This window comes from Copadichromis virginalis, linkage group LG12, assembly GCF_057382275.1.
Source record: "Copadichromis virginalis isolate Kocher_CV1m ecotype Utaka linkage group LG12, C_Virginalis_male_GT1.1, whole genome shotgun sequence".
In the NCBI taxonomy this organism is placed as follows: Eukaryota; Metazoa; Chordata; class Actinopteri; order Cichliformes; family Cichlidae; genus Copadichromis; species Copadichromis virginalis.
The window spans coordinates 4,333,848-4,360,328 of record NC_140629.1 but is presented as its reverse complement, the minus strand read 5'-3'; the positions used below and the strand labels follow the sequence as shown (position 1 = coordinate 4,360,328).

General features: G+C 41.6%; 1 protein-coding gene across 10 annotated transcripts in view; it reads left to right on the top strand.

Annotated features, from left to right (window-relative positions):
• Window positions 1–26,481, top strand: part of fbrsl1 (fibrosin-like 1) — a 288,396-nt gene that overhangs the window by 108,090 nt on the left and 153,825 nt on the right. For all 10 annotated transcript variants that reach the window (XM_085474425.1, XM_085474432.1, XM_085474424.1 and 7 more), the window contains exon 3: window positions 22,732–22,827. In XM_085474425.1, coding sequence (XP_085330551.1) covers window positions 22,732–22,827 — 96 coding nt within the window. The remainder of the gene's footprint in view (window positions 1–22,731; window positions 22,828–26,481) is intronic.

The window sequence follows — 26,481 nt, the reverse complement described above, 5'->3', positions numbered from 1 at the left end:
CGTGGTTACAAGAATATATTAATGTGGGGAACAAGCTGGAAAAACAATGTGTTGCTTGCAACCTTATACTAAACATAAAAATCGAATCAATGAATGAAATAATAAACACTGACTTTAGTCAAGAAACAGAAGGATCCACTTCCAGCCGACTTCTTCAACTCAAAATGGTTGTTTTAATGTGGATTATCTCTGGTTTTCTGATATGTTAACTTATACTATACTACTATTTCACTAGCTGGGCCCACGTCCTCATTTGAGGTTTGACAGCGTTTTAGTAGGTAAAGGTGATGCTTTGACATGAATTGAGCTGCGGTTTGGGGAAGGCCTCGAAGGGGACTGGCGACTGGCGACGGCTCCCGGGCCTGGCAGATCCCCGTGTACTGAAGAGAAATGAAGAAGTTAAAGAATTGAGAACAAGGAAGGAGGGAGGCATGTAAACAAGAATGAACAGCTTGCAGAACTGGGGGAACCTATATCGATGACAACTGGAAAGAGTGTGTTTGGAGGCGTGGTCCTGCTCCTGAAATAATCTAAATGGACTTGTGTTACATTTCAGTAATGACTGATTTGACATTGTTAGTTCTGGGAGTATAGCCCTTTATGGTTACAGCAGCGCTTGTTTCTGGTGAACAAGGACGTGTTTGTGGACATCCACCCAACAGCTGACCATCATCATCCACTCAGGTGCTGTACCCTGCTGCAGGATTATAATGGCATTAAAACTGCCCTGGAACTGTGATAAACACGACAGCAGCATTCTTCAGAATAATACAGTGCAAAAATAGATAGGATTGATTGTTTATAATCTAAACAAACAACAACCCTGAAATGTATAAGCTTCACGTAACTATAATTTATGGCAGAGTTGTTTTTGGTCTACTTGTTGCACAGTCTTCCTCGCTTAGATAATGATGCCCCGTAAAGACTCTATGAAGACTTAGTAGTTTGTCTTAATGTACCAGTAAATAACTTTCTGTTTTTCTTTATTTGCTCTTTTGTACAAATCCACATTAAGATTGATCAAAATCTACAAATTAGTTTGAGTGTTTAGCACATTATTTATTTATTTATTTATTTATTAACCTTTATTTAACCAGGAAGATCCCATTGAGATTAAAAACCTCTTTTTCAAGGGAGACCTGGCCAAGATAGGCAGCAGCAGATGTCTCACAGTTACAGAAATTACTCAAACACAGGCAGCAACAACACACATGCAACAATAAGTGAAAGAATACAAATAAAATAAAAATAAAATTCAATAAAATTCAAATAAAATAAAAAGTCAGTTAAAATGACAATCAATCTAATTGAAACAGTTGCATGTTATGGATTTGGCCTCAAGGATTCGTAGTTTAGATTTAAAATCACTTAATGAAATGAATTCAGTCTTTTTCCATTCCTTCTGCAGTTTGTTCCAGGCCGAGGGTGCTAAATGGACAAAAGCTCTTTTACCAAGTTCAGTTCGGGCAAATGGAACAGAAAGCAACAAGTAACCATGCGGACGAAGAGAATACCGACCAGCATGTTTCATTACAAGCAGGGAACATATATAAGAAGGCAGCAACCCAAGTATCGCCTTATATAGAAAACTGTATAAATGAGAGTTCCTCCGACTTACCAAAGCAGGCCATCCTACCTGAGAGTATAACTCACAGTGGTGAGTCTGAAATTTACAGTTAGTGATGAACCTCAGAGAAGCACGATACACAGAATCAACCATTCGAAGACATTGAGCAGAAGCATTCATATATAGAATATCACCATAATCCAGCACAGGCAAGAATGTTGCAGCAACAAGCCGCTTCTTTGTATTAAAAGAGAAACACAACTTATTTTGAAAATAAAATCTCAGTTTTAACTTCAGGTTTTTCACAAGATTCTCTACATGTGGTAGACAGCTCATAACAGCTCAGTTAACACAGCATCTGTAACGAGTCAGTGCGAGAGGCAGTAAATACTACAAAAATAACAGCATGAAAGCTAAGTGGTAGGACAACATGTACCAACTCTCTCTCCCCAGGTAGTACTGATTTCTTACAACATGGCGCTATGCTCGCCACACCTCTCACCTCATCCCTCTGGCTCCCTGCTGTTCTTCAGTCTCCCTGACATACCTACACAGTTGGACTGCAGCTGCCCTTATACGAGCCTTCCACTGGTTTCAATATTTTCCAAATGACTGATTTGAGATTTTGGCTGCACGTGTGTCTAGTTTTTAAAATATGTATGATTTATGCACAATTGTGTATAATGTGCAGATTTGCATATGTATGTATTGTGTGCACACACACACGTGCGCTCATACAAATCAGTATGGAAATGATTATGCATATGGGAAAAGTGCAACTGAGAGTGCCACAACATCACCAACGGTTTTTCATATTGTTGGCTGTTGTGGCAGATAGCACGATGAAAGGGATCAACAAAGAGCTGACGGAGCTCTGCTTGTTGAGTTTATGTGTGCTTTTGTCTTTTCTTCCAACTAACACAAAAATGTTTTATGTTATTTAGTAGACTGGACGCTCTGGGGAGCCTGCCTTTCATTCTGATGCAAAGTCCCCATGACTTACATCTGCTATTGAATTACTAAAAGAACCACATCAGCAGGTGTTTTGGTTTTGTTTCAAACTGTGCTTGTGTGCCAACTTTGGTTTATGCAAAAATAGTTGAGCCCTTTCCTCCACTGCACCAGCCCTTTATAAACTTACACAGTGTAGTAGCTATACAGTTAGACCGCCATTAATTTACTGCTCTTAACTTCATAATTTGCAGTGTTTCTTTGTTCCTACAAGTGACAATCCAAGCATGTGTTTTTGCCACCATGCTGGGTAGGAGTTGCTTTTCTTGTTTAATGTGGTAAATCACAAGAGAGCGGGAAAAAATGCCTGTCACACAGATAAAGCTGATTACAATGCTTATCAGATACATGCACATAATTATAGTCATAATGCAAATGGAACAGCAGTCAAGATAACACAAAGCCTCTCCACCATCAAAAAGCATAGCATGTGATGAGGAGATAGCGTATCATAACTGGCAACTGTTTTTGGTAAGACAAAGCAAGCACGTCATGAAGTAACAAAGCATGGCGCATGGCAGGAATGCTGGTCACTAAGCAGGAAAATCCCCTTAGTGGCTGTTTCCATATCTGGACTATTTGTGTACTCGTTACTTCTGAGTATGTTTTGCGTTGTGAAAGGTTTTCATCATCAGTATTGACTTGCCATTGGTAGTACTCAGCTCTTGGTGTTAGATGTAAGCCTACAGAAGCCCCTTTAAGCTTGGAAAAGCCTCCTGGTCTCTGCTTGCATTCAGAATGTCCTTTCTTAACACTTTGAAATGCACTGCTGCTGTTACTGTTACGTTTGGAGCTTAATAGGCCAGCCTCATGATGTCACGCATCACATGCTACACCAGAAACTCTGGGCAGAGATTGGATTAGATTATTAAATTGAGAACTGGAAGCTTAATATATTTATGTACTTATATTTATGCCCCGCAAAATTTCTGAAACACCGTTCACCTGATGTGTAGCTGTCAAAGTGTTTTAAAATTTGGAACCAAACAAGTGCAATAAAAAAAAGATTTTGTGGAGGTGGACACATGATAAAAATTATTTTTGCTGCTTTTCTGGATTGGCATATTTTCTTTGGTATTTGGTAACTCAAATCAGGTCACAGACAAAATCAAACTAGACAAGATCAGACAATATTTTATTTATTCAGCCTATTGTTTTTATGGCGTCAGCTGTGCATGAGAGTCATGCTGGTCACACCAGCAGATGCCTGTCAGATAGAGGCACAGACACAGGTAAGCATTCTTACGGATAATAGGTCAAAGCCTTTTACACGGTTACGATAAAAACTGTCACATAATATCCGTGTGTAACCTGTTTGGTAGTATCACAGCAGCAATCCAGCGCACAAAAGAAAGTAAACCGATGCTGATCCCCGAGTCATTCTGGTTCAGCTCCTGTGTTTGTTCAATAACATCACCACTTGCATAGTTTATTTCTCCAACAAGGCAGATGTACTTCTGACTCTTTGTTGTTTGTCAGCAAAATGATTTGGAGCCTACTGAGCCGAACTTCATTATGATGGAAGAAATAGTCCTTTAAAATGGGATGTAGATCACTTAGGCATAGGGCTCGACATAGGTTTACACTAATAGTAACAGCGCAAACACTGTAGAGTTATACCTCTTCAGTGTTTGACTTAAATAAATAAACAGTAGAAGAGAGAAAACATGGTGCATGCTAAAAGAATACAAAATTCATCAGTTGGCAAAGGTCATATAAGACTGCTGGATTAAGATAAATCATAAATTAATTGGGGCCTAAGCAATGAAAGTAGGGCATATTGATATTATTGTTTATTAGTATTATTATTTCTAAAAATAAATAAATACATACATTTTTGAGTGCCTAAACATCCTTGAAAACGGACGTTTTGCATGTTTCAGAAATGGTAGAAAAAAATGTGTGTTTTTTTAGGCACAGAGTTCAAATTAGTCTGTACCACCCCCAAATCATTGAACAAGTACTTTAAGACTCATGTACAAAATTTGGTACACACAACGTCCCTGATACTTTAACAAACTCCTCCTACAGATTTTATTGGATGAACCTCGAGCTTAATTTTGCCATGGCTTCCACTAGACCTTGTTCATGACATATGCCAAGCATTTGAGTTTTCACTGAACGGTGTGTTTGGGGTACCATGGCAAATTTCAGTCATTCACTGAAATACGTTAATGTAATTCACATCACTTTGTCAAATCTGGCCCACACTTCACATGTGTGATGATAAGAGTCCCAGCCTGAACACAAATGCATACCAATATTCATGGTGATATCATAATATCAACAGTGATAGTCAGAAGGAACAGGAAATGACATGTTTAAATGTATCAGTGTACTCCTCCTGCCTACCATATCCTCTGATCACCATCAGAAACAAGAAAAGGAGGGTCTCTTAAAGTTTTTCCGCTCTCAGTGTTGTTATGAGTACTAGGTAGGCTTTGATGTGGCATCGATCAAACCCAGATGAGCAGACATTCACATCCCTGTAAAAACACACTGGGGATATAGTCGTAGAGCAATGTGCCATGTTGTGTTTGCTTTGTGAGCTCCCTAAGGCCTGACCTCCCAGCTCCATTTATGAGGACCGTTTACACAAGGGAATAATTTGTAATATTCACTCGGGGCTTTGGAGAAAGATTAGTGGGACAAAGGGTAAAAAAGGGATCAGCAGTTTGTTTTGCTTGATACAAACTGTAGTGGACGTTTAGTTTGTTTAAGTTCACCCTTTCTGTAACGCGAAATAAAGGGCTTGAAAATAAAAGTCACACGTACTTCAAAAAATGTGGAGAAGTAGAGAATCTGATTTTTGACTATCCAATAGTCACTGTCTGGAGTCGGTAGACGGCTACTTTGAAGAGGATAGTGGTTGTAGCCAGGCTGAACACTGAAGTTGTTCCACTCTTGAAAGCATGTCAATGTATCTATACGAACTACTCCTGGTGTTTTATATTCAACATATTATATGAGGGGAAAAAGTAGATGTTCGAGTTATCTGGTTGGGTATTGGTTTCCATAAAGATGAAATGCAAGAAACAACATCAAAGAATACACCACTAAGGACTCTGAAAGTTGTTCAAGAGGTTGCACAACATCGATTGGACTTTTGGTGAGATTGGCCATGCATGTCTATGTAGCACTCAAAACTAGAGTCCTGGCCAGGTTGTGAGAGTGAATGCAGAGATTTGCTGTTAAGAGGTTAAGGGAAGACTAATACAGGCACTGAAACTGGTTTCCTGTTTGCTCTAACTGTAGTTGTATTCATGAACCATTTTGTAAATATAAGGTACAAGCTTATATAAATTAATATTCCATAACTTCACTATAGAGGCTCCTAACTCTTTATACCTTTAGCTGGCTCAGCTACTCTATAAACCTTATTTTCAGACTTGAAAGGTGGACGACTGGTTCATGTGCTGGTCTCCTAAACCTGGATCGAGAACAAGAACTATTGTTGGTGGAGTTGAAGTTTAGCTGCAGGACGGCAAACTCACAAAAGAAGTAGCTCAGTATGTTGCTCAGCTGCTTTATTTGTCACCAAGTGCTTTGCAAAGGAGAGCATTATAAACTGTATTACATCTGTTTAAGTGTGTGTGCCGGTGCTTGTTTACTTTTGGGGGGTTTTATGAAGTCATCCATTTAACTTTAGTTGTGACATTTTTCTTAAGGATACGAGACTAAGACTTAGTGAACTCAAAGCACATGTTTTTTTGCAGCACTGACCCTGGTAGATAAATATACACCTGTAATAATCCTACACATTAATCCACAGTGAAGATACACATATATAGTGATTGCTAAGAAAAACTCAACTCTTAGCATTTGTTTGCCCATGTGGTGGCATAGAAATTAATCTTAGAGCTTTTTGATCGCCATAAGATGCTGCATTCAAAGCAACTTCACTTAGTATTGAAATTCCAGGCAAACATGCTCTTTGGCCTTGCAGCTGCTGCAATGTACAAAGATAAAGAGAATGAAAAAAAGCGGAGGATAAAAAGCTTTCTATCCCTGGAAGGTCAAGTAGACAGACAGCTTTACTATCTCTGTGACAATGGCTCTAGCAGAGATTCACTGAACAGCACTGTGATAGAAATCGCAGACAGGTAATGGTGGAGCTGGAGAAGGAGTGGGGGCTTATGGGAGTAGTTTTCCTCACACTACTGCTACCCTATAAATTTATGTGATTGGGTCCACTGTCTCCCTCCCTTTGATGAAATTCAATAGCTAGACTGTATGCTAAAGTGGTTCTAAGCTTTAAAACAATTCCTGGGTTTTTTGAAAGGTTATGATCATCTAAATCAGGGGTCTCCCCCGGTGTCCCTTTCAGATGTGTCCTTGATCCATCACAGCTGATTTAAATGGATAAATTACCTTCTCAACATGTCCTGAAGTTCTGGTAATGAACTAATCATGAGATTCAGGTGTGTTGACCCAGGGTGAGATCTAAAACCTGCAGGGACACCGGCCCTCGTGGACTGGGATTGTTAAATCTAATATAGCTGTAAGTATATGTGTAATGCGTTTGCATCATCAAAGTTGAGAATGGGCTGATGCATGAGTCATTCATAAGCAATCGGCACCATCCTTTGAAAAATAATATTTGTCGTCTATTGAGTGTGTCTGATGCAGCTATTAAGCTTCTTACTTGGCAATGTTGTAGCATAGTCTTAAACAGGAATTTAGGAGTTTCTGATCCAAGTTTTTTTTGTGATTGTTGTCAAAGCAGAGCACAGGTAATTGTAACGCAGACTTTGATGACTGTAGCCCACTTTTTTGCTCTGTCCAGCTCGCTGCTGCTTTATTATGAACGTAAAGCCTGTATATGTAGGCCTGGCTGGTTAGCAGATTAGGTTAAGTGAGATTTAAGATCAGCAGATCATTTGATCTCCTGCATCTTTATCTGATAAAGTCCAAACACATTACAGTAGCTGAACTGTCGTGGCTGCTTTCATAATGGAATATGCTTCTAGAGGCATTTGTTTACGGTTTAAGGGGCAAAAATGCAGCATGCATTGCACTTTTAGTTATTGTGCTTTTGAGTTTAAAGAGTTTATATTATCCACTGAGTGGCTTTTGTCATTTGAATTTACTGCCATAGGGATGGCTGCTAGGGGACCTATTTTACCTACTTAAAGCCTAGAAGATGCATTATTGTCCATTCAAAAAAACTGATGAACAGAAACTCTGAGATTTAGCAGTTTGGGGTGAAGATGTATTATTTCTGCTGTGGAGCTGATAAAATGGAGCTTCCTAAACGTGTTGAACCTTGTGAAAGGAGTTTTGGTTCCTGTAGTTAGTGTCTAAATCTAACGAAACAGCATGTGAAAATGAAAACAGATAGTGAGTCTAAACTAATTTTAGCCCAAAGGATGGGTTTCAGGTGTAATGTGTGACAACACGTTTTGTCCATGTCTTATTACGATGAGGCTTGTTCAAAATCTGGTGAGCAATCCAAAGAGGTTAGCTTTAATCTAAGGGACTTCTCAGTTCGAAGTTCCTACCTGTTCAGTTCTTCACATTATGAAACTTGTGCACTGACCTTGAACAATCTCTTGTTTTGTTTGCATGGTGAATCTTATGTGCTTATGTTTTAACTGTTGAGGGCCTTGATTAACATTAGCAGGGTAAGAGGATCAGGACCTTTGTCGCTGTCTTCAGGAGAATGTCAAGCCGTTGTTCTGGTTGGGGTTACTGCGTGTAGTTGATCCTCCTCCATCATCCTCCAGGCCCTCCCGCCAGGCCCTGGTCCAGCCTGGGACTTTGAAGGCTAGCTGTTGAGATTCAGCAGACAGACGCCTCCTCGGGGGAACTGACATCATTAGAGCAGAGAGCAGATCCGAGCTTCTCTTCAGCTTCAACAAGGGAAAGAGAGAGATAAAGAAAGAGGGAGGGATCGAGAGAACGGAGGGCAAAATTTAAGCAATGCAAGGTCAAGATCACGGCACAATTACCCTGGCAGCTATGTGCCCGGGGAGGCCGAAGCCCCTGACTTCTCACCCTGCCAAGGTCGAATGGGCCGCTCCTCGAGACAATAAGCCTCCCAACATCCTCCTGTCATTTCTTCATTCACTGCTCACCTCCCTGCTCCTTCTTCTCCCACTTGGTAGTTCATATGCTGTGAGCTCTTGACATTCATTTGCAAGCTTTTACACATTGTGTTTCTTACAACTAGATTGCGTTTGTGTGTTAAATGACTGTTACTGACATCAGTTGGTTCCACGAAAGCAAGTGAGCAATCCATACTTTCACACGCACAAGTCTGAACAAAGCCACTTTACATGACAGAGACAGTGCTGGCATTGTGCTTTCTTGGAGACACGGAGATGTATCCTGTAACTCGAGAGTTTCGTAAGTATATGTGTTGATGTGCACGGTGTCGTATTAAGGATGTCTGTGCTGCACTGAAGAAAATGTGGGTGCTACTGAAACCAGTTGTCTCATGTCCAAAATTAGTGTGAATCAAAACATTTCAGAAACTTCCTACATGTTAATCTTGTTTGTGCATCTTAAGATCTGCAGGTTAACTGAGAGCTCATGCATGAATCATCCAGGGCATCCACATTAAACTGCAAAATACAAGACAATTATACCACATGGAAACAGGCCTCCGCAGTTGCCAAATATTTGCCTTAGCTCAGTTTGCTCTCGCTTGGAATTTTTTTTCAAGCAAAACAAATATTGCAATTTTAAAGCTTCAGCAACAAGGAGAGCAGCATACTTTGCATAAAATAATTCAGCTGCATGACATTGTATGATGTAGTCAGACAGGTAATGAAATCACTCAATTCCACAACAACAAGAGGTCAGGTTAGTATTCAATTAAGCCACATCAGTGTATAACACTTTTCTGCAGCACAGATTTACATTTAAACTTTAGTCAAATCCTGTGGACTGTTCCATATGTTCCTAATCATGGACGGATATAAGCGGCAGCTTTGCTGTAGTGGCCTAGCTAATTACAATGCACAGTTATCCTCCTTTGTACACTTATTAAATAACTATTATCCCTATTAACACAATTGACATGATCCTCTTCTGCCAACTACAGCCTCAACAAGCTGCGCCTGTCAGCTCAGCTAATGTTGCAAATATGCTTTCACGCACACAAACGCACAGAAAAGAAACACACAGTGCACAGGCACTCACAGATAGCAACGCTCAAATCCCCACACATGTCAGCATTTTGAGGGATCATATAGATGCAAATGCGACCGTGTAATTGCACGAGCAGTAGATCTGCGCTCTCAAGGCTCGATGCTGTCATGTCAACGGCTGATCCCATCTGGTTTTCAGCATTTCTTTTTTTCTTTTCCAAGACCTGATTTCCATACCAACCCAAAGCTTTAGAATCCTCTCATATTATCTGCTTTCCCTCCTCCCTTTTCCTCCTCCTCCTCCTGTTCAAACTCCTTTTAAAACCTGTGTCTTCAGGTCCAAGCAAGAATGATAGGACTGACAGCAAATAGACACATGTCATAGTCAAACACCGAAATGACAGGGAGGAAGCCTCTAGCATAGTTTAGGTTCTGCTCTTCCCTTCTCTGTTCCACTCTCTGTTCCTGACGTCTTTCATATCTGAAATACTTTTTTACTCTTTTCATAGGTGCATTATAGTTCTGTGAGGAGTAATCCACAGTTCTGTCCAACCTCTACCCTTCTCTTTACCACTTTTTAATCTACTATTGGTCTCCACCCAATTTCCTTCTCTTATAAATGACTCTGTCTTCTCACTGTCTTTTTGACCCTCCATCCTTCACATTTTTGCATGTCAGGTACACAGGCTGCATGCTTTCTGCATCTGGGCTTATAAGGATTTAAAACATTCCGTATGCAGGCCTGTATGTAGAGGTAGATAAATGCCTGTGTGACGGCACCGTAATGCGTTACCAATCTACCAATTTACTGCACATCCAAAGAGAACGATGATCCTTTCCTTGGGAAAAACGACTTGGCTATAAGGGCACTTTAGGAGGAGGAATGAGCCAAGTATGTGTTTGTTTTTATTTATTACTGTGATTTTGGGATATTGTTCTTTATATATATGTATATATATAAAGAAATACCATTTTATGTCTTATTTGTATATTGATTATTTAAAGGATATCTACACAAAAGGAGGTTCCAAGAAAGTACAAGATTTCTGCTTTTTTATTAACTATTAACTATTATGTTAACTTAAGCAGCTTGCTTTTGCAAGAATACACAAACATAACAGAGAACTATACAAAGGGTATTTCCTGTAAACAGTGTTACTAAGTATAAGGTGGAATCCATTTTTATAGTGAAACTATGCTGTTAAATTGTTGTTTAAAAAATAAATCCTAAACAAAACTTACGTCAAGAACATTTTAATTCGGCGTTTTCATTAGAAACTAATAATAACTAACCTAACTAACCTAATAATAGGTGAACTTTTCATTGAAGTCATTAGTTTCTTTCTAATTGGCATGGTAGTTAGCACTGATGCCTCAGCGCAAGAAGGTCCTGGGTTTGAATTCGCCATCTTCGGGTGCCTTTCTGTGGGGAGTTTGCATGTTCTCCCCCTGCAGGAGGTTCTCTCCGGGTACTTCAGCTTCCTCTCACAGTCTAAAAACATGCAGTTAGTGGGGTTAGAATAACTGGTCATTCTAAATTGTCCATGGGTGTGAATGGTTGTCTGTTTCTCTGTGTTAGCCCTGCGACAGACTGACAGCCTTTCCAGGGTGTACCCGGCTAGGATAGGCTCCAGCCCTCCATCACCCCTCAGCAACCCTGAATTGGATAAATGGAAGAAGATGGATGGATGATGGAAACTAATAACTTACATGATTGCATTGCTCCATTTAGTATCCCAGTAAACTATTCCTCAGTTCATCTATCTGCAAGTTGGGCTTGTTGGTCTGTATTAGAAGACATTACATCTTCATCTTGATATAATGTGCTTATAGACTCCGGTGAGCAGAACCAGACTGCTGTCATAACATCTTCATTGGCTGTGTTAAATTCACCTGACATAAAGAGACAAGCTTTACACAGTTTTACAGCATAAATGGCCAATATACATACACACATATACATACACACATATACATACACACATATACATACACACATATACATACACACATATACATAGACAATTGTTTTTAGTCAGGGTCTGCGCCCTTTCTAAGCTGCTGCCCGAGTCTTCATCTTCTTCTTCTTCTTCAAATACCTAAAGTTACACACACACACACACACACACACACACACACACACACACACACACACACACACACACACACATACCACAGATAAATGCATATGAGTGTGCCAATACACACAGCACTCCTACCTCCCCTTCCCCACCTTCATCTAACACATAACACTTCCTGCAAAATTTACTGGTACTGTGTGCTATGCAGGCATGAGATAACGTCCCAGAAGTTTTCCAAGGGCAGGGCCAGCGCTCAGACATCAGAGGGAAGCAGCGTCCAACCGAAGCTGATTCATTACATGTGTTGCATCTGCCTCCTATTAAAAAGCCCAGAGCACTCTGGCTGTCTCTCCCGGTCTCTCTCTCACACTCTTTGACTGCAAACTACCTCGCGAATCCTTCCATTTACCTCACCTCTCTCTCTTTCGAAAACTCCCTCTTTCTGTCTCTTTCCTCTTAACTTTCAGTTACCTCTGATGACATGCCTCACCTCCTCACAAGTCTCACAGGTTAGCTCTAGCATACGTTGCTACAGCACCAGGACTTAAATGTCCAAATATTACACAGCTTCTTCGTGTTTTTTTCTTCACTTTATTGCCTCATAGTTAGCTCTGAATAAAATTCAAACATTGTGTGTTCTTTGTTCTCCTGAGTCTGTCTGTTATTAGGTTTAAGATTCTTGAACTGGCTTTGGCGGTTAGTTTTCCTGTGAGCTGTCTTAGCTTCTGCTGCTGTTCATTGTAACTGGAGCCCCATGAATATACTCATAATAATATATTATGTTGCAGAATAGATTCTTATTACAGGCATACTGGCGCTGATATGTATGTCAGCTGTAAAGTAAAAGGTTTACACACTAAACAAATAAACAAGATACAGTTAAGATCATTTAGGATCAGCTTCTTGGTCACAGCTCTTGAAAGGGATCTAATTTTAAATCCAGAGACCCAGCACAAGAGCATGATTCAGAAATATTACTCATTTTATACTTTCCCTTTATGCAGTCCCATAGCTCATCCTCTGCCCCGTGCTGGTTGGCCACATATTGATTAGAAAATATGATATTCCTGTTAATGACCTATTGCCCCAACCAACTGAAGAACACAGTCTAAAGTTAAACCAACTAAAAGTTTAGGACTCTTCTTCAACTGTCTATCTTTTAATGACTTGCTCATTTCCTTTTAACCAACAATCTCATCTTCAGTGTTTTAATTATGCTGCAGTGAGTGATAGGTATTTTAAGTTGTGTGTGTGCATGCGCGCGTGTGTGTGTGTGCTTTCGGTGAATTTGTTAAAAGGAGCCTTTTTGCAGTGCGAATGTCAGCTTCAACTGATAATTATTTCAGATTACATTAGAGGAAATTAAACATTTCTTATAGTACGTGTGAGGGTGACAAAGTTATCAGGTGCAGACACAGGAGAGAGTGTGAATGTTGCACTTCCAAAAATGTAATTTTTACAACTAATAAGATCATTTTCAAGTGTTAAAAAATAATTAAGGGTTTCACGGCAGCTGAATGGTCTTTGCCCATGGATCAGTGGTGCACAGTGCCCTGTGTGTAATTTATCAGAGGCAAATTAAAATGTAGAAATCAAGTCATTTATTAAAAAATAACTTGATCTTTGAAGAAACTGGGGTTAGGCTGAGAGCAGTGACTAGAATGTTATACATTAATGATAATACTGATAACTGCTGTCAGTACTTTTGTTTATTGCGTGACCTTCATCTGGATTTGCTTCATATTTACAGAGAGCAGTTCTGGCTTTGATTTTCAGTTAACTTGTGAATTCAAGTTGTGAAAATCTCCGTGTGTAGCCAAACACCGTGTGTCATTTCGACATCTGTCTGGACCACTGAGCTGTCCCGCCAACAGACTCTTATCAGCTGATAAGACTGTTTACACCAGTCTTATCTCTGTCCACTTAAGGGCGATGTAGTTGAGAGTCATAAGTGATAAATCCATTCCACTCAAAACCTTCGGCACAATTTTCCATCCTACCGTTATTAGAGTCAACACTCACTATAGGCAAAAAGCCCTCTTTATTTACTGCATGTATCTTTTACAATACTGAATTATGATGTAACTAAGACATAAGGAACTCATTTGTAACATATGTTCTGCAGTGAAAATGCCTCCAATCAGTCACACATCTCTGTTTGAGAGACACAATGTTACGTGTAAACAGTTAATTTTTATTCTTATTTTCTGATCTGTTGGAGAGAATACAGATCTATTTTCACTTTAACTTGGCGATTGGAAAGGACGGCTGAGACGGCTGTAAAGGCACACACACCTGAAAATGAATGAATAAATCATTTTCTCTCTTACGCTCCTAAAGGTTTAGCTGAACACAAAGTGCAAATGTGGCATTTCCAGCAGCATGTACCACAACCTGAAATTGGTTTACTGAGACTTTGAACGTGCCCTTTTTCTTCTTCTTTTTTTTGAAAGTCAAAGTGAACTTTGACTTGCAAATGATTATGCAAGTTGGGGAAAAATAAGCAGCCTCCAATATGATCACCATTTGAATTTTTCTTGTAAGCATGCATAAGAGCTTTGCGAACCTTTGTACACCGAAGTGGAAGCTGTGCGTGTCTCGCAAAAAAACAAGAAATAAAGAAGAGGCTTCACAATTGGAGAGCAAGACGCAGATCCACAGCACTGCTTCCTTGTTTTCCTTCCAATAACATCATTAGCATTTTGACATCATCCTCCTAATTGTTGTTTGTAGCTTTGAGAAATGGTTGCCTTGGAGTGAGAGTTGAGAGGGAGAGGAGGGGGCTGGGGTGTTTCCGCTGTAAGGGGCTTATCTGTTCAGGACAGATACTGTTCCTATGGTCTTGGATGACAGGTAAGGTGTGTGTGCGTGTCTGTTGGTTGCAGTTGTCAGTGAACCCCGGGGACAGGTGCTGAGGGATAGGTTCGTATTTGGGAGCAGATGCACCTCCCCTTCCTCCTCTCTTGCCTTGTTCCCTCACTCCCCCAGGAGGCATATGGTGAGAGTGATTGGAGAGACCCAGGGCCCAGAGGGAATGCTCTTCTCCCCAGTTCATCTGTTTTAGATGGGGCCCTGCGGGACACTCAGGCTCTCCTGAGGTCCCCGTTGGCTGGGAATCAGGCCGAGTAGGTGGCTCTGCTTTCAGGTTGATTGCTTTGTTACAGTGCGGGGCGGTTGCAGTGGCCACCCCTGTTAGCTTTACACTCGGCTGCATTCTACACTGCAATTTTGTGCAGAGGACACAAATGGCTAATAGGTCACACCTTCTCATTTGTTTGCACAGTACCTCATTTATATGCAGCGTGGCTTTTAATCTGCCGACTCTTGTCGTGTCCTGGCGTCGGCGCTTGGAATGGAAACACCATCACAGGCTCGTATTTGTAAACCAGCTTACAAATGTGATGTAGTTCTGAGTGCAGTGGGAGACAGCGTTATGGGGGCATTTTAGGACTTGTATAATATGTGTATCCCTTTTTATGTGGTCATTTATTATAAAGTGAGCTCTATGAATAATGTATGATTAAAAGCTGTAATGGATACACTGGGACTCGTCAAAATAAAAGCAAAAATCCATTTGCGCTCCCTGTAGTAAATCCACTTGCTTGTCCTTGGGCTAATTTCCAACTTGGGACTTGGTGGGGGAGTGAGTGCATGTATTGATAGCGATTCAAGGGAGGGAGGTGTTGGTTGTGCTGTAGAGGGAGAGAGAGAGGGAAAGTGAAATAACGCATGGATGAGGAACAAAGTCAGGAATACCTCTCTTTCTCTCTCGATGCATCCTTCCTTTATCTCACTCGCGTACAGAGTCTCTCTCCTTGCCTCTCTCCTGTCTGTGTGTCTCACCATCTTATAGCTCCTTTCCCTGCCTCCAAGCAGCTGCCACTTCTGCGCCTGAAGAAAATGAAGGCAGATGAATCAATTTGGCCTGTGGCCCTAAAGTGCACTTGTCTGCGCCCCAGCTTGGGCGGGAGGGATAATGAGCCGATAGATTGAGCCGGTGCCGGAGCTCGGCACTGAGCGCGGAGGTGCCTTTGCCTGCCGCACCACCGGGCCACCCTCACACACATACACGATCCCAGATAGACACACGCACACACACATGTGCTCCCTGAGCAGCGGTAGCAGCCTGTTGTTGGGTTAATGGGGGTGAGGGTCCTTTGCGCAGGACACTTTTCAGAACAAATTAGAGGAAGGATCTCTATCAGTCATCTTCAGGCCTTCTTGTATTGCCCCTCATCTCCTCCTCACTCTGTGCAGGGGAAGCCCGTAGAGAAGAATAGCAGAAAGAAGGGAGTGTGTGTGGGAGGCAAGGTCCAAGATCTTAGGGTAATGAGGACTGACACTGGAACAAGGCCAAATCACAGCCTCCCTCAGCACTGTTGACAGGTGACGGCAGGCTAGGGAGAGACAAGGCAGAGCGAACAGAGGAACTGGAGCAAGGAGAGGAAAATCGAGGGCAGAGCTAACAGCTTCTTTGATTCAAGGAGGGAAAAGGTGGGAGACCACGCAGTCATTCGATGCCCCCATAAAACCCCCTGCAAGGTGAAGAAGGAGGGAGGATCAAAGGAGCAGTACAACAAAGCATCACCCGCGAGCCTCCTGCCAGCTCCCTGCTGACAAGCTGCCGATTGATAGACACTGCAGGAAGAGGGCGGAAGAGTGAATGGAAAAAGAAACTTAGCCAAGCCTGAGCAGATATGAGCCACTACTATGTCCATCTATGTCTAACCCTTTCTACGCAGAGGGGCTTTGCGACTTCACCCAGGGTTAGAGTAGTATAAATGAGGAGACCCACGTCGGCCCTACTCAACTTGGGGGGAAATTAAGATGCTGGAGGGCCTTTTGAAGATAATTAAAGAGCACAGAGCAGCAGCCTCCAGAGATGGTCTGCAGACATGTTCAATACCGAGACTAATGGAGCTAATTTCCAGTACATTATTCATGTAAAACACAGGCCAGCTAAGTGAAGCTGTGTTTTTTTCCTCCTATTTCTCTTCTCTCTGTAGTCTTAAGTCATCTCCCCAGTCTCACTCACACACACATTACTGCATCCTTTTCAGATATGGGATACGTAGCATTGTTGTTTGCTCATTGTTGGTTTCATTAACTCTGTTGTCTGGAATTCAGATGCTGGTCATTTAATGGTCTTAATGGCGTCATTCAGATGCAATCACAAGAGTGACAGTGAGAGGCAGGTTGCATTTGCAATTTTTGGATGGTTTGGGCATCTGACAAGGATGCCTCCTGGGTCTTCTAGGTGAGATGATGCAGGGATGTCCTACAGGAAGGAGGCCACGCTGGAGGAGACTATATCTCTGCTGGTCTAGGAACGTTTCAGTGTACTCCTGGATAAAGTGGAGGAGGTGGCTGGGGAGATGGGGGTCTGGGATCTCTGCTTAGCTAGCTTCCCCTACACCCAGCCCTAGATAAGTGGAAGAAAATGGATGGATGAAAAAAGTCAAGTTTAAAAACACTTTTGAATAATTAGTTATCCCTGCAGTTTTCACTAAGAGCTGCCAAATGTAGAATTTATAGTCAAGACTCACGAGCTGCTCGTTTGGTATTAACGCTATATGATTTTGTGCTAATACAGCCCTGCATCAAATGACCAGTGATGGTTATAACGGCATTACAAGTAACGGCGTTACTAACGGCATTACTTATTTCACTAACGAGTAATCTAACTAATTACTATTCCTATTGTTACAATACCGTTACTAACAAGAGAATGCGGTCACGTTACTATTTTTCAACAAACAGACGGTTGAAGCTGTGTTCAGCTTACCGCACCTTATATCAGTTGCAGGAAGTAGCTGTAAGTAATCTGGGCGCTACAGCTTTAAGCAGCTGCGGACGGTGATCACGATCACTGTCTAGCACAACACCTGGAGCTAAGGAGGCAAAACAATCGCATGAGTGCTGCTGTTTGACTGAGGAAGAATAATTTTTTAAATTGTGTTGATAGGCCACGTAAAACCATGATGTAGATGATAAACAATGTATACGCGGCGTTTTTTCCTCAATAGCTTCGTCTCGTTTAACGTCTAAGGACAGCGCAGCGAGCACTCTCTGAGCAAAAAATAACAAAACAAAAAAACGCCCTTTTGTGTTGGTGGAAAAATGTACCATGTTGACCAATCAAACAATGATATGACAACATGAAGGGGGAAGAGGGGGAAGTTTTAGGGGTGACGGCGAGAGAGGGAGAGAGAGAAAGACGTACATATTGAATGCAGAACACCTGATTGTTATATAAATAGTTTGAAATGGTTATAAAAAAAAAGAGGGTAAAAGGTAAATAGCTGCAAATAACTTTGTTGTTTGCAAAACTTGTGCATATGATTTTAAAATTGACAATTTATATTTGCATTTAAAGTTATGAAATTTGATTCATTAAACATGTTTGTGATGGTTGCAGTAAAAATATATCTTTTTCTACTCGGTTTTTATGCTTTTTCTGTGATTTTAGATCAGTTGTGTTAATACGGTGTGTCAAAATGAAAACATAACCATAAATTCAGAAACGTGAGGTTGTGCTGAAAAGAATGACACCAAACAAGGCAAAGTAAATATTTTTTAAAGGTTAAATGTGGAGGGAAAATCAAAAGTGGTTAAAAATGGCCAGTTATACCCTGGAGCCCAGAGGGTTAAACATTTTTTTAAGTAACACAATAGTTACTTTTCAAGTAATTCATTACTTTTAGAATCTTGTAACTCAGTTACTAACTCAGTTACTTTTTTGAAGAAGTAACTAGTAACTATAATTAATTACTTTTTCAGCTAGTCTGTATTACATGACTGTGCTCACAGTTTCTACACACTTCACATAGCATCACAATAAGAACATTTAGTTGCTGCTACAGCCTGATTAGCCTTCCCCTAATACTGTCTGGAACAAACCTAAATAAAGTTTATTTTCAGAAAAACTATGTGACATTTCGAAGCAGTGATAACAGTGTTTTCTTTCTGTTTTGCCCAGAGTGGATTTTAAAGACATCATTTAGGAATAGAGAATAGTTATAACCTTGGACTTTGTCACCACTTGCAAGCAGTTGAATTTTAGCAAAGACAATTAGTCCCATTGTCAAGCTTACTAACTCGTCCTTTAACATTAATGAGTATACAACAAAAGAAAAGGGGGAAAAAAACATGAAAGCTATATAGCTGGGAGTTTAGGGCCAATTAAGCACCTCCCCAGACAGGAAATTAGTCCCTCACTTAATCACAGGCAGTCCAAGCTGCCAATCCCTTGTCAGAGTTGGTGAATTCCTGCCTAGATCAATTGCTATCCCATGCAATTGAACAGCAGGTTGGGGAACGGTCTTTGCACGCTACATCATTAACCTAGGTGCCTAATTAGAAGCTGTGTTTTGATCAATAGCCAAATTGATTGCTGACTGGGAAATGTAACCCCAAAGTCCCTGAGGAGACGGAAGCACTTTGGGCACTTTGGGAATGTGTCAGCAACGCTGATGCTGAGTAAACAAAGTATTCAGCGCCAGCACTTGACAGCAACACAACTGTGGCTGTACCTCGACGCTCCGTCTCTACTGACGTGCTTGCCTCCCTGCCAAGGAGGATTGCTCTGTTTGTGCTCTCCTTGAGAGGAGGAAATCAAAAGGGCCACCATCTATTTTGAGATTCAAGGAGTGATTAGGCTGACAGCTAGTTGAGAGAGAGCGAGAGAGACCGAGGGAGAGGCGGGTAGAGGTGGAAGTCAAACCTAATTAGGCCCACCTGCCAGGTCTCTCTTCCTTCCATTTCTACACCCTGATTGCTAGGCGGCAGCTCCCCCCCACTGCTCCTCCATGCTCACCCCACCCTACCCCTATCCTGTCACTATTGACCTCAGCACACTGCTAATGCCCCTTGGCCAATCAGCATGCTTGCCCTGGCGGCAGCAGGGTAATTAAAAGGGAATTGTGTCTACTTGGCTTGTGAGCTGGTGGGCACAAGGGTAGACAAACATTCTCTCTCTCTGCCGCCCTGCCTCCCTCCCTCTCTCCCAGCCAGGTGGTACCGTACAGGACCTGTCAGATTAGCTGATGACCCTTTTAATTCTAGCCCAGCCGGGGGCCATAATTGATATTTACCGGGAAAGGTTAATTGTAGCAGTGATCTGCTTAAATTACAGTGGAGATCAGGAGACCGGGGCCAGACACCATACTTGCCACCGGGGGAGCTGCTACACGCAAACTGCTAGTCAAATGGATTACACCCCGCGGCCATTGCTGCTGTACTCCAAGGTGGGGAAGCAGCACGGGACATTGTGATTGGCTGATCCTGCAGCAGCACACAGTCTTCCTTGCTTAGCTCGCCAACCTCCCATCTGGCTGGGAATTTGGTTGCACACCAACTGTGGGACTTGATGGCCTACAATAAAGCAAACCATCCATGTTAGCATTAGGGCTGTCAGGTTTTGGTTTCGCCATGATTTTACATTACATCAACTTTTATTTGATATTCTGTATGTGCTAAATAGTAAGTTTTTTTTCTCTAAAATGTTATACACATGTCAACATTGTCTGCAGTATTATCTACTCATAGTTCACGTTACCTTTAAGTTTTTGCTTGGTCATTCCGGCCTTTTAAAGTTAGCTTATGGAGCTTTTAGAGCTAACTGAGGAACTGGGCTGGACTGGAATTTTAGTCCAGCAGCATATTATTTGCTTTTTCATTTTTCAGCCAAGGTAAGGATATTACAGGTCAGAGCTATTCTGTCCTGGTTAATTTTGCCTACCCAAAGTATGATCGGGTGTGTCCTCACATTATCTAATGTGTACAGTATGTGATCAAGAAGGAAATGTTATTTCACTCAAGCTGAACTATGCTGACTAGACTTATAGTTAAATAAATCAGTCAAGCTCAACACGGAGCAACTGCATTTGCACTGATCCCTTAAATTAAGTAAACCCAGCACAGTTGTGTTTACTTAATTTGCCCTGCTGCATTACCCATGCTGGCTGGTGCGACCAGCACCTGTTGGTTGAGGTTTTGCGTTCCAGGTGTTTTTGTTGCAGCCAGTTCGATTTTGCATTTAACCAAAGTATAAACTGACTCTCACACACTCATTGTATTTCCTTTGAAAGGCTGTGTTCCATGGTCAGTTGAACCCATTTTTATTCGACTGTGCTTTACATAGTCACCTGGTTCAAAGTACATTCGACTAAGTTAGAGGAAATAACATGAGCTGGAATATAAGACACAGTTTAACAGACTTGTTATAAATGATTAAAAAAACTTCCACTTCCACTGCTGGTTGCGGTTTGACAGGAAACCAAGTGAATGAAAAAGTATTTTAACCCTTTAAAGCCGGTCAGAGCGGGCACGCTCCATTTTGTGTAACTATTTTTAAATCCCGGTAGGTCTGCAACCACGTAAGCTAGCGCAATAATTTTTTTGCATATGAAACCGGAGGAGTTGTACTTAGATCTTATGTCATCAGCTTGTCCTAGGTCACAGTTTCCTTCCACATATAGCTTTGCAAAAACTGCATAAAAAGCACTTGCAGCAACAAAAACATAATATTCCAGAAACAGGCTTTGCCGATCCAATCAGCTGTTTGTAACACTTCCTACGACCATCAGCGTGAACTCTCGCATGTCCGACATGACCTGCCCGAAACTGGAAGTGACGTCATTTTGCAGAAATGTAGTTTTTTTTACCATCAGGGCCTCATGGGCCTATACTGGTGTTTTTAAAAGTTATGTTTGACTTTATGACTTTCTGTGTCGTTTCTGCGATGCTTAGTACTCAAATTGCACTGCTGGAAATAGTTTATTTTGATGCATATGCTGGTTTTTTTTTTTGCAGATTTGCACTCTAATATTTATTTTCGTTTTTCCTGCAGTATATAAAAATTGGTGTATTTCAAAAATAAAACTATGAAGACACTTAAAATAAATTTCCTGTGGTGGGAAACTATTTTGTGCAACTTTTTTGTATTTACAGTTTCTCTTAAATTTCTCTAACTAGAAATATATGTTAAGAAAACAAAAACGATTTTCAAATTTTTTGTAGTTTATTGCACTTTTTTGCAATTTATGTAATTACTATGCACTTAATGCATATTATTAAAATTTTGGCTATAATGGTTGTATTGATGTATATCAACTTGAAATGCTCCCAGAAATGGCTCCACAGCATGTAAAAATATAATATAAGCTCTGGCGGACTTGGTTCTATGGTAGGTCTTAAAGGGTTAATAAATTTCACATATTTGCAGGTAGATCAGAGTTTTGATTGATTGAATCTTTATTTTGAACATGTTGAAAAAGTATAAAAAAAAAAAATAGAATTAAAAGAGACAAATGAACAAAGCAAACAAAAGGAAAACGAGCAACCACAACTCCAAATAACGTCCATGTTCAAAAAGGAGCAGGAAGAAGCATAAGCTTCTGAGAGTTCTGCTATTCTTTTCTCATGTACCATTGTGTGCAATGTATTGTTTTTGTTTTTTACTTTGGTCTTCTTTGCAATTATTGTGTTTGTGTGTCATTTCTGTCAGTCAGATATAAAGTTGGCTAATGCACAACTAAAATCTTTCTAGCGTGATTAAATGTTTGGTGTTATTAGATCTTGTTGCATGGGCTGACACTGAATTGGAAAATGCAGCGATAGAAGGCAATCAGCAATCAACAACCCAGCCTTCTGTACAATTTTAGATGGCATGAATATTAATAGAGGTTTCTATAGTTTGTTGCATTACACAAAGTAGGTGAGACTAAAATGTGCGCCCACCACAGTTATGAAGTACACTTAGCTCTCAACAAGATAGTTTTAAATTGTTGTTTTTCTCTGGTCTGTGTAAATATTTCAGTCTTCTTCTCTTTGCCATCTTGTTATAGCAAAAAGCTGTTGCAGCTTTTAAATTTGTTTCTGAAAAAAAATACAATAAGTCAGTGTCTTTAAGTAGTGGCATGGTCGATTCTATGACTACATTTTTAGACGATGGCATCATGTCTTGTGTGTTCTGCAGATCAAACCTTTGGCTCTTCATCCAGTCAAAGTTGGCGAGGACGAGACTGAACTCAGTCGACCACACAGGAGCAACTCCAAAGAGCAGCTCAGTGAGGTGAGTCCACAGACGAGACCCAAACTCTAATCTCAGATAGCCTCTTTGTGTTGGGAAGAATGCTAGTTGGTTAATGTGTCTGTGAAGCTTCTCGGTCATCCAGGTCATCGTAGGCTAAGCAGCTTGGAAAGAAAAGCTTCTGCACCAAAACTTAAAGAAGTCCAGATGCTTTTCTTTCCAAGCTCCCGAGGGTAGTTGGTTAACAGCGCATAGAAAGGACTGGTCACACAATATCACCTAGTTTGCTTGCCATTACGTGAAGCGTGACCAGTTAAATTTAAACATAACCAGGTTCAGCCAGGTGTGGGTCGACCTCACCAACCCCAGAACGGAACGAGTTAAAGGAACGGTTCCAATTATCCCTGCGCCCGCATCCATATGCCAGCCCATTTAGAAGATGAGTAGGTGGCAAAGCAAAATGGAAACCAGACATTGGTTCAGCATAAGGGATGAAATAATGCAATTTAAATACAGGGGAAGTAATGAGAATTTATGCAAAATCCCAAGCAGCTCATTTGAAATGAATGTAGAAATATGCTTCCTAACTAATGCCTGTCAAGCAGGCCTCCCAAACCTAACTAAATTCAATCAGACTGTTCATTTAGCTGACTAAAGCAGGAGGAGCGAGAGGAAGAAGGAAAATGTGCAGCTTCCTTTTCCAGCAGGGTTGAAATGATGGGAAGGAAAAAGATTTAAAAGAACTTATTAAATACATTGTTTTAAGTTATTCATATTTCCAACCGAAAATTCAGTCTCGTGAAAAAAAAACAGCCTAATTTTTTCCTATCTTCATTTTCTTTTTTCTAAGCCTCGCTGCTCAGTTTCTCTCATGCATCCCCCCTCCGCACTGTTTTTCTTGAATTTGTGTAAAAGGCTGTCTTTTAATGAAAAAGTCAGGAGGAAGAGGCGGGCTTGTCAGATAAAAGCCCAACGCTTGTTGACAGCTCTGACAGGGATATGCGACAAGCACTAAGAAGGAGGGGGCATGAACGAAGGGGGGCGGTGGAAGTGGTGGTGCTTGCTGTAATGGCGAGGGGTGGGGGGAGAACACGGTTGAAAATTGCACGCTGTAATCGGCGACGGTGTTAGATGTGGCATGTCTCTCTAATCTGCTGCCAAATAAATGGTGCACAGACGTTGATCGCTGTAGCCACGCCATCTATATCAATCCATCTCTCCTCCTCTGCCTGTCTTTATCTTTCTTTTTCTCCTTCCATCTTTTCGTGTTTCTTCACTGGCTGTATTCCACCCGGTGAAGGCCTGGACGTGACACACAGCGTGTCATTGTCTCCCTTATATCTCTTACTTTTTCAGCTCCATGAAATCTCCACCACCGCACTGAGAGCTCTGCTAATTTTCATAAAATACGCTCCACCACATCAAAGTGGTTCCCCAGCTTTAAGAGCTCTTAACTAATGATGCCGCATTGGCAACAAGTAAAATGGATTTCTCTTGTCTTACCGCCAAAGGAAACGGAGACAAATGCGACATGCGGACGCACCCGCCTGCCTGTAAAAACAGTCATGCATCAATTTGTGAGCAGGGGGTAAAAAAAAAAAAGGAAAAAATGCAGGGGATGCTGTTTGTTCATTGCCATGGTCGGGTCTTTATCTGTTTATTTTGACTAGGTAATTGTGCCTGCAGTGCAGTAGGGCCCCTGCACTAAGCCACGCAGGGATTAGGGAAATGTGAGGTGGGAGAGGGGGTGGGTTCCACTGTAACTGTGTCCTGCAGAGGAGGGGGTGGCAGTTGTGCTGCTGTCGGCGTCTCGAAAACCAAACTGTATTCACCAACATATCCACCCACATGCACCCAAACCCACCCACCCACCTTATTTTCCAGCCACAGAGGGCATACGTGTTCACATCCTTTCTCTTATTATTGTCCAACTAGTAGTGATTGGCCCGCCTCCTGGCCTTCATGCAACGGTAAAAAACCAATAGTCTGGGTTAGGAGAAGATGGACAGGACCCTCCCCTTTTAACGCCATGTTTTTCTTTCTTTCTTTCTTTCTTTTTTTTTTTGCAGGAAGAGTGGAGGAGGGGGCGTGGAAATTGGGAGAGGATAAGGGGGTGGATTTAGTAACATTTTTCTTCTCCGGGGCTGTTTAGTTAACCCTTAAATGCCGCCAGCATCCGCCCCATCTCTTTCGCCACCAACCACCATCGCCACCACACACATACTTGTCCTACTCCCTCCCCCAACACTCTCTCTCTCGGGGGCGGGTTCTTAAATCCTTTTGAAGTCCTAAGCACTGCAGAAATCCATTGAGAGCCATGTATAATGGCTTTTAAGAGAGAGTGTTTAGCTGTATGCCGACCCTATGGCTTATGAACCACTGGCGTTTTAATGGATCCCCCTTTCCCTCCCCTCTTTTTCTCCCTTCACCAGCACTAAATCCAACGGATTGTCCCTCATTATCATTTAAATAAGCCTCTCTTTCTACTCAGAATGCTGCAAGTTGAATGAACTCGACATAGTAAGGCTAGTTCCAAATGGCCTTGGCCTCACTCCACCTATGCACATATGCACTTACGCACACAAACACATGAACGTACACACATTTTAACGCACTCACAACACGCACACATATAAACAACAGACCGCATTTTCCTTGAAACACGCTTTTGGCCTTTTTTATCCACATATTTTTGCCTTCCGTTCGGCTCTTACGCCCCATACTCTGGCCTCCTCTCTGGTTGCGGTAGTGAGGATAGCAGAAAGGTTGGGCAGAGTGGGAATAGCCTTTTGATTCCCACAGAGCCTACTTTCCGGTTCGCAGCAGGACTCCTCCCTAATCGTCACCACAGGAGCCGTCCTGCAAATCAGAGGGGCACACAGGCGTTGACAAGGGCTGATGCTTTGAGCAGGTGTGGGAGAATGGATGAGGGACATTGCGAGGGTGCAAAACAAGGGAGGCAGTGGCGGTGAAGGTGTGGGGGAGGTCGTTTTGGATTGAAGGTGGACCTATGGATGAAATTGGTCTAGCAGAAAAGTCTCCTCCAGAGACCAGGGGGGAGAAATTGCCAATCTAGACAGAGGAATAAAAGCAGTGAAAAGTGGAAGTGGAGGGAGGGATTTTGAGATTGGTATTCGTGCTGGGCGCTGACAGACAGAGCAAGAAAACAGAACAAAACCAAGCCTTTTCTGCCTCCATACTGCTCTTGTTCAGTATTTAGAGGACTGCATTAGAAAGCACGGGAGTTAAATGGGCCGAAACACGTCCCTTACTGCATAAAGAGATATTTATCCTGAATAAAAAAGGGACAGATAAAACACAGACAAGTAAAAGACCTCATAAAATTGATGGGCACTGTGTATAATTTTTACACTTTCTTTCTTTTGTAACTCTGTCCACCATCACAAGAATGTCAGCATCATCAAAGGATGACGTTCCAGTGTGCAGGATGACTTTGATCTGTGACAACAGATCAATTTTTGCTCATAGAGCTTCATATATAAGACACGTTATTTAAATGGGTGACAAATCTAGTGACGGGAATTCGTGACCTCATCGTGACCTCATCGTGAGGTTACAAATCACTGTTGTCTAGCAACAGGGAGAAGGCCCTGAAAAGAGGCCGTCCCTCATTCAAACACTCGCCAAATTTGAAGCTGCTTAGAAGAAAAGTTGATAGAAACGTAGAGAACGCAC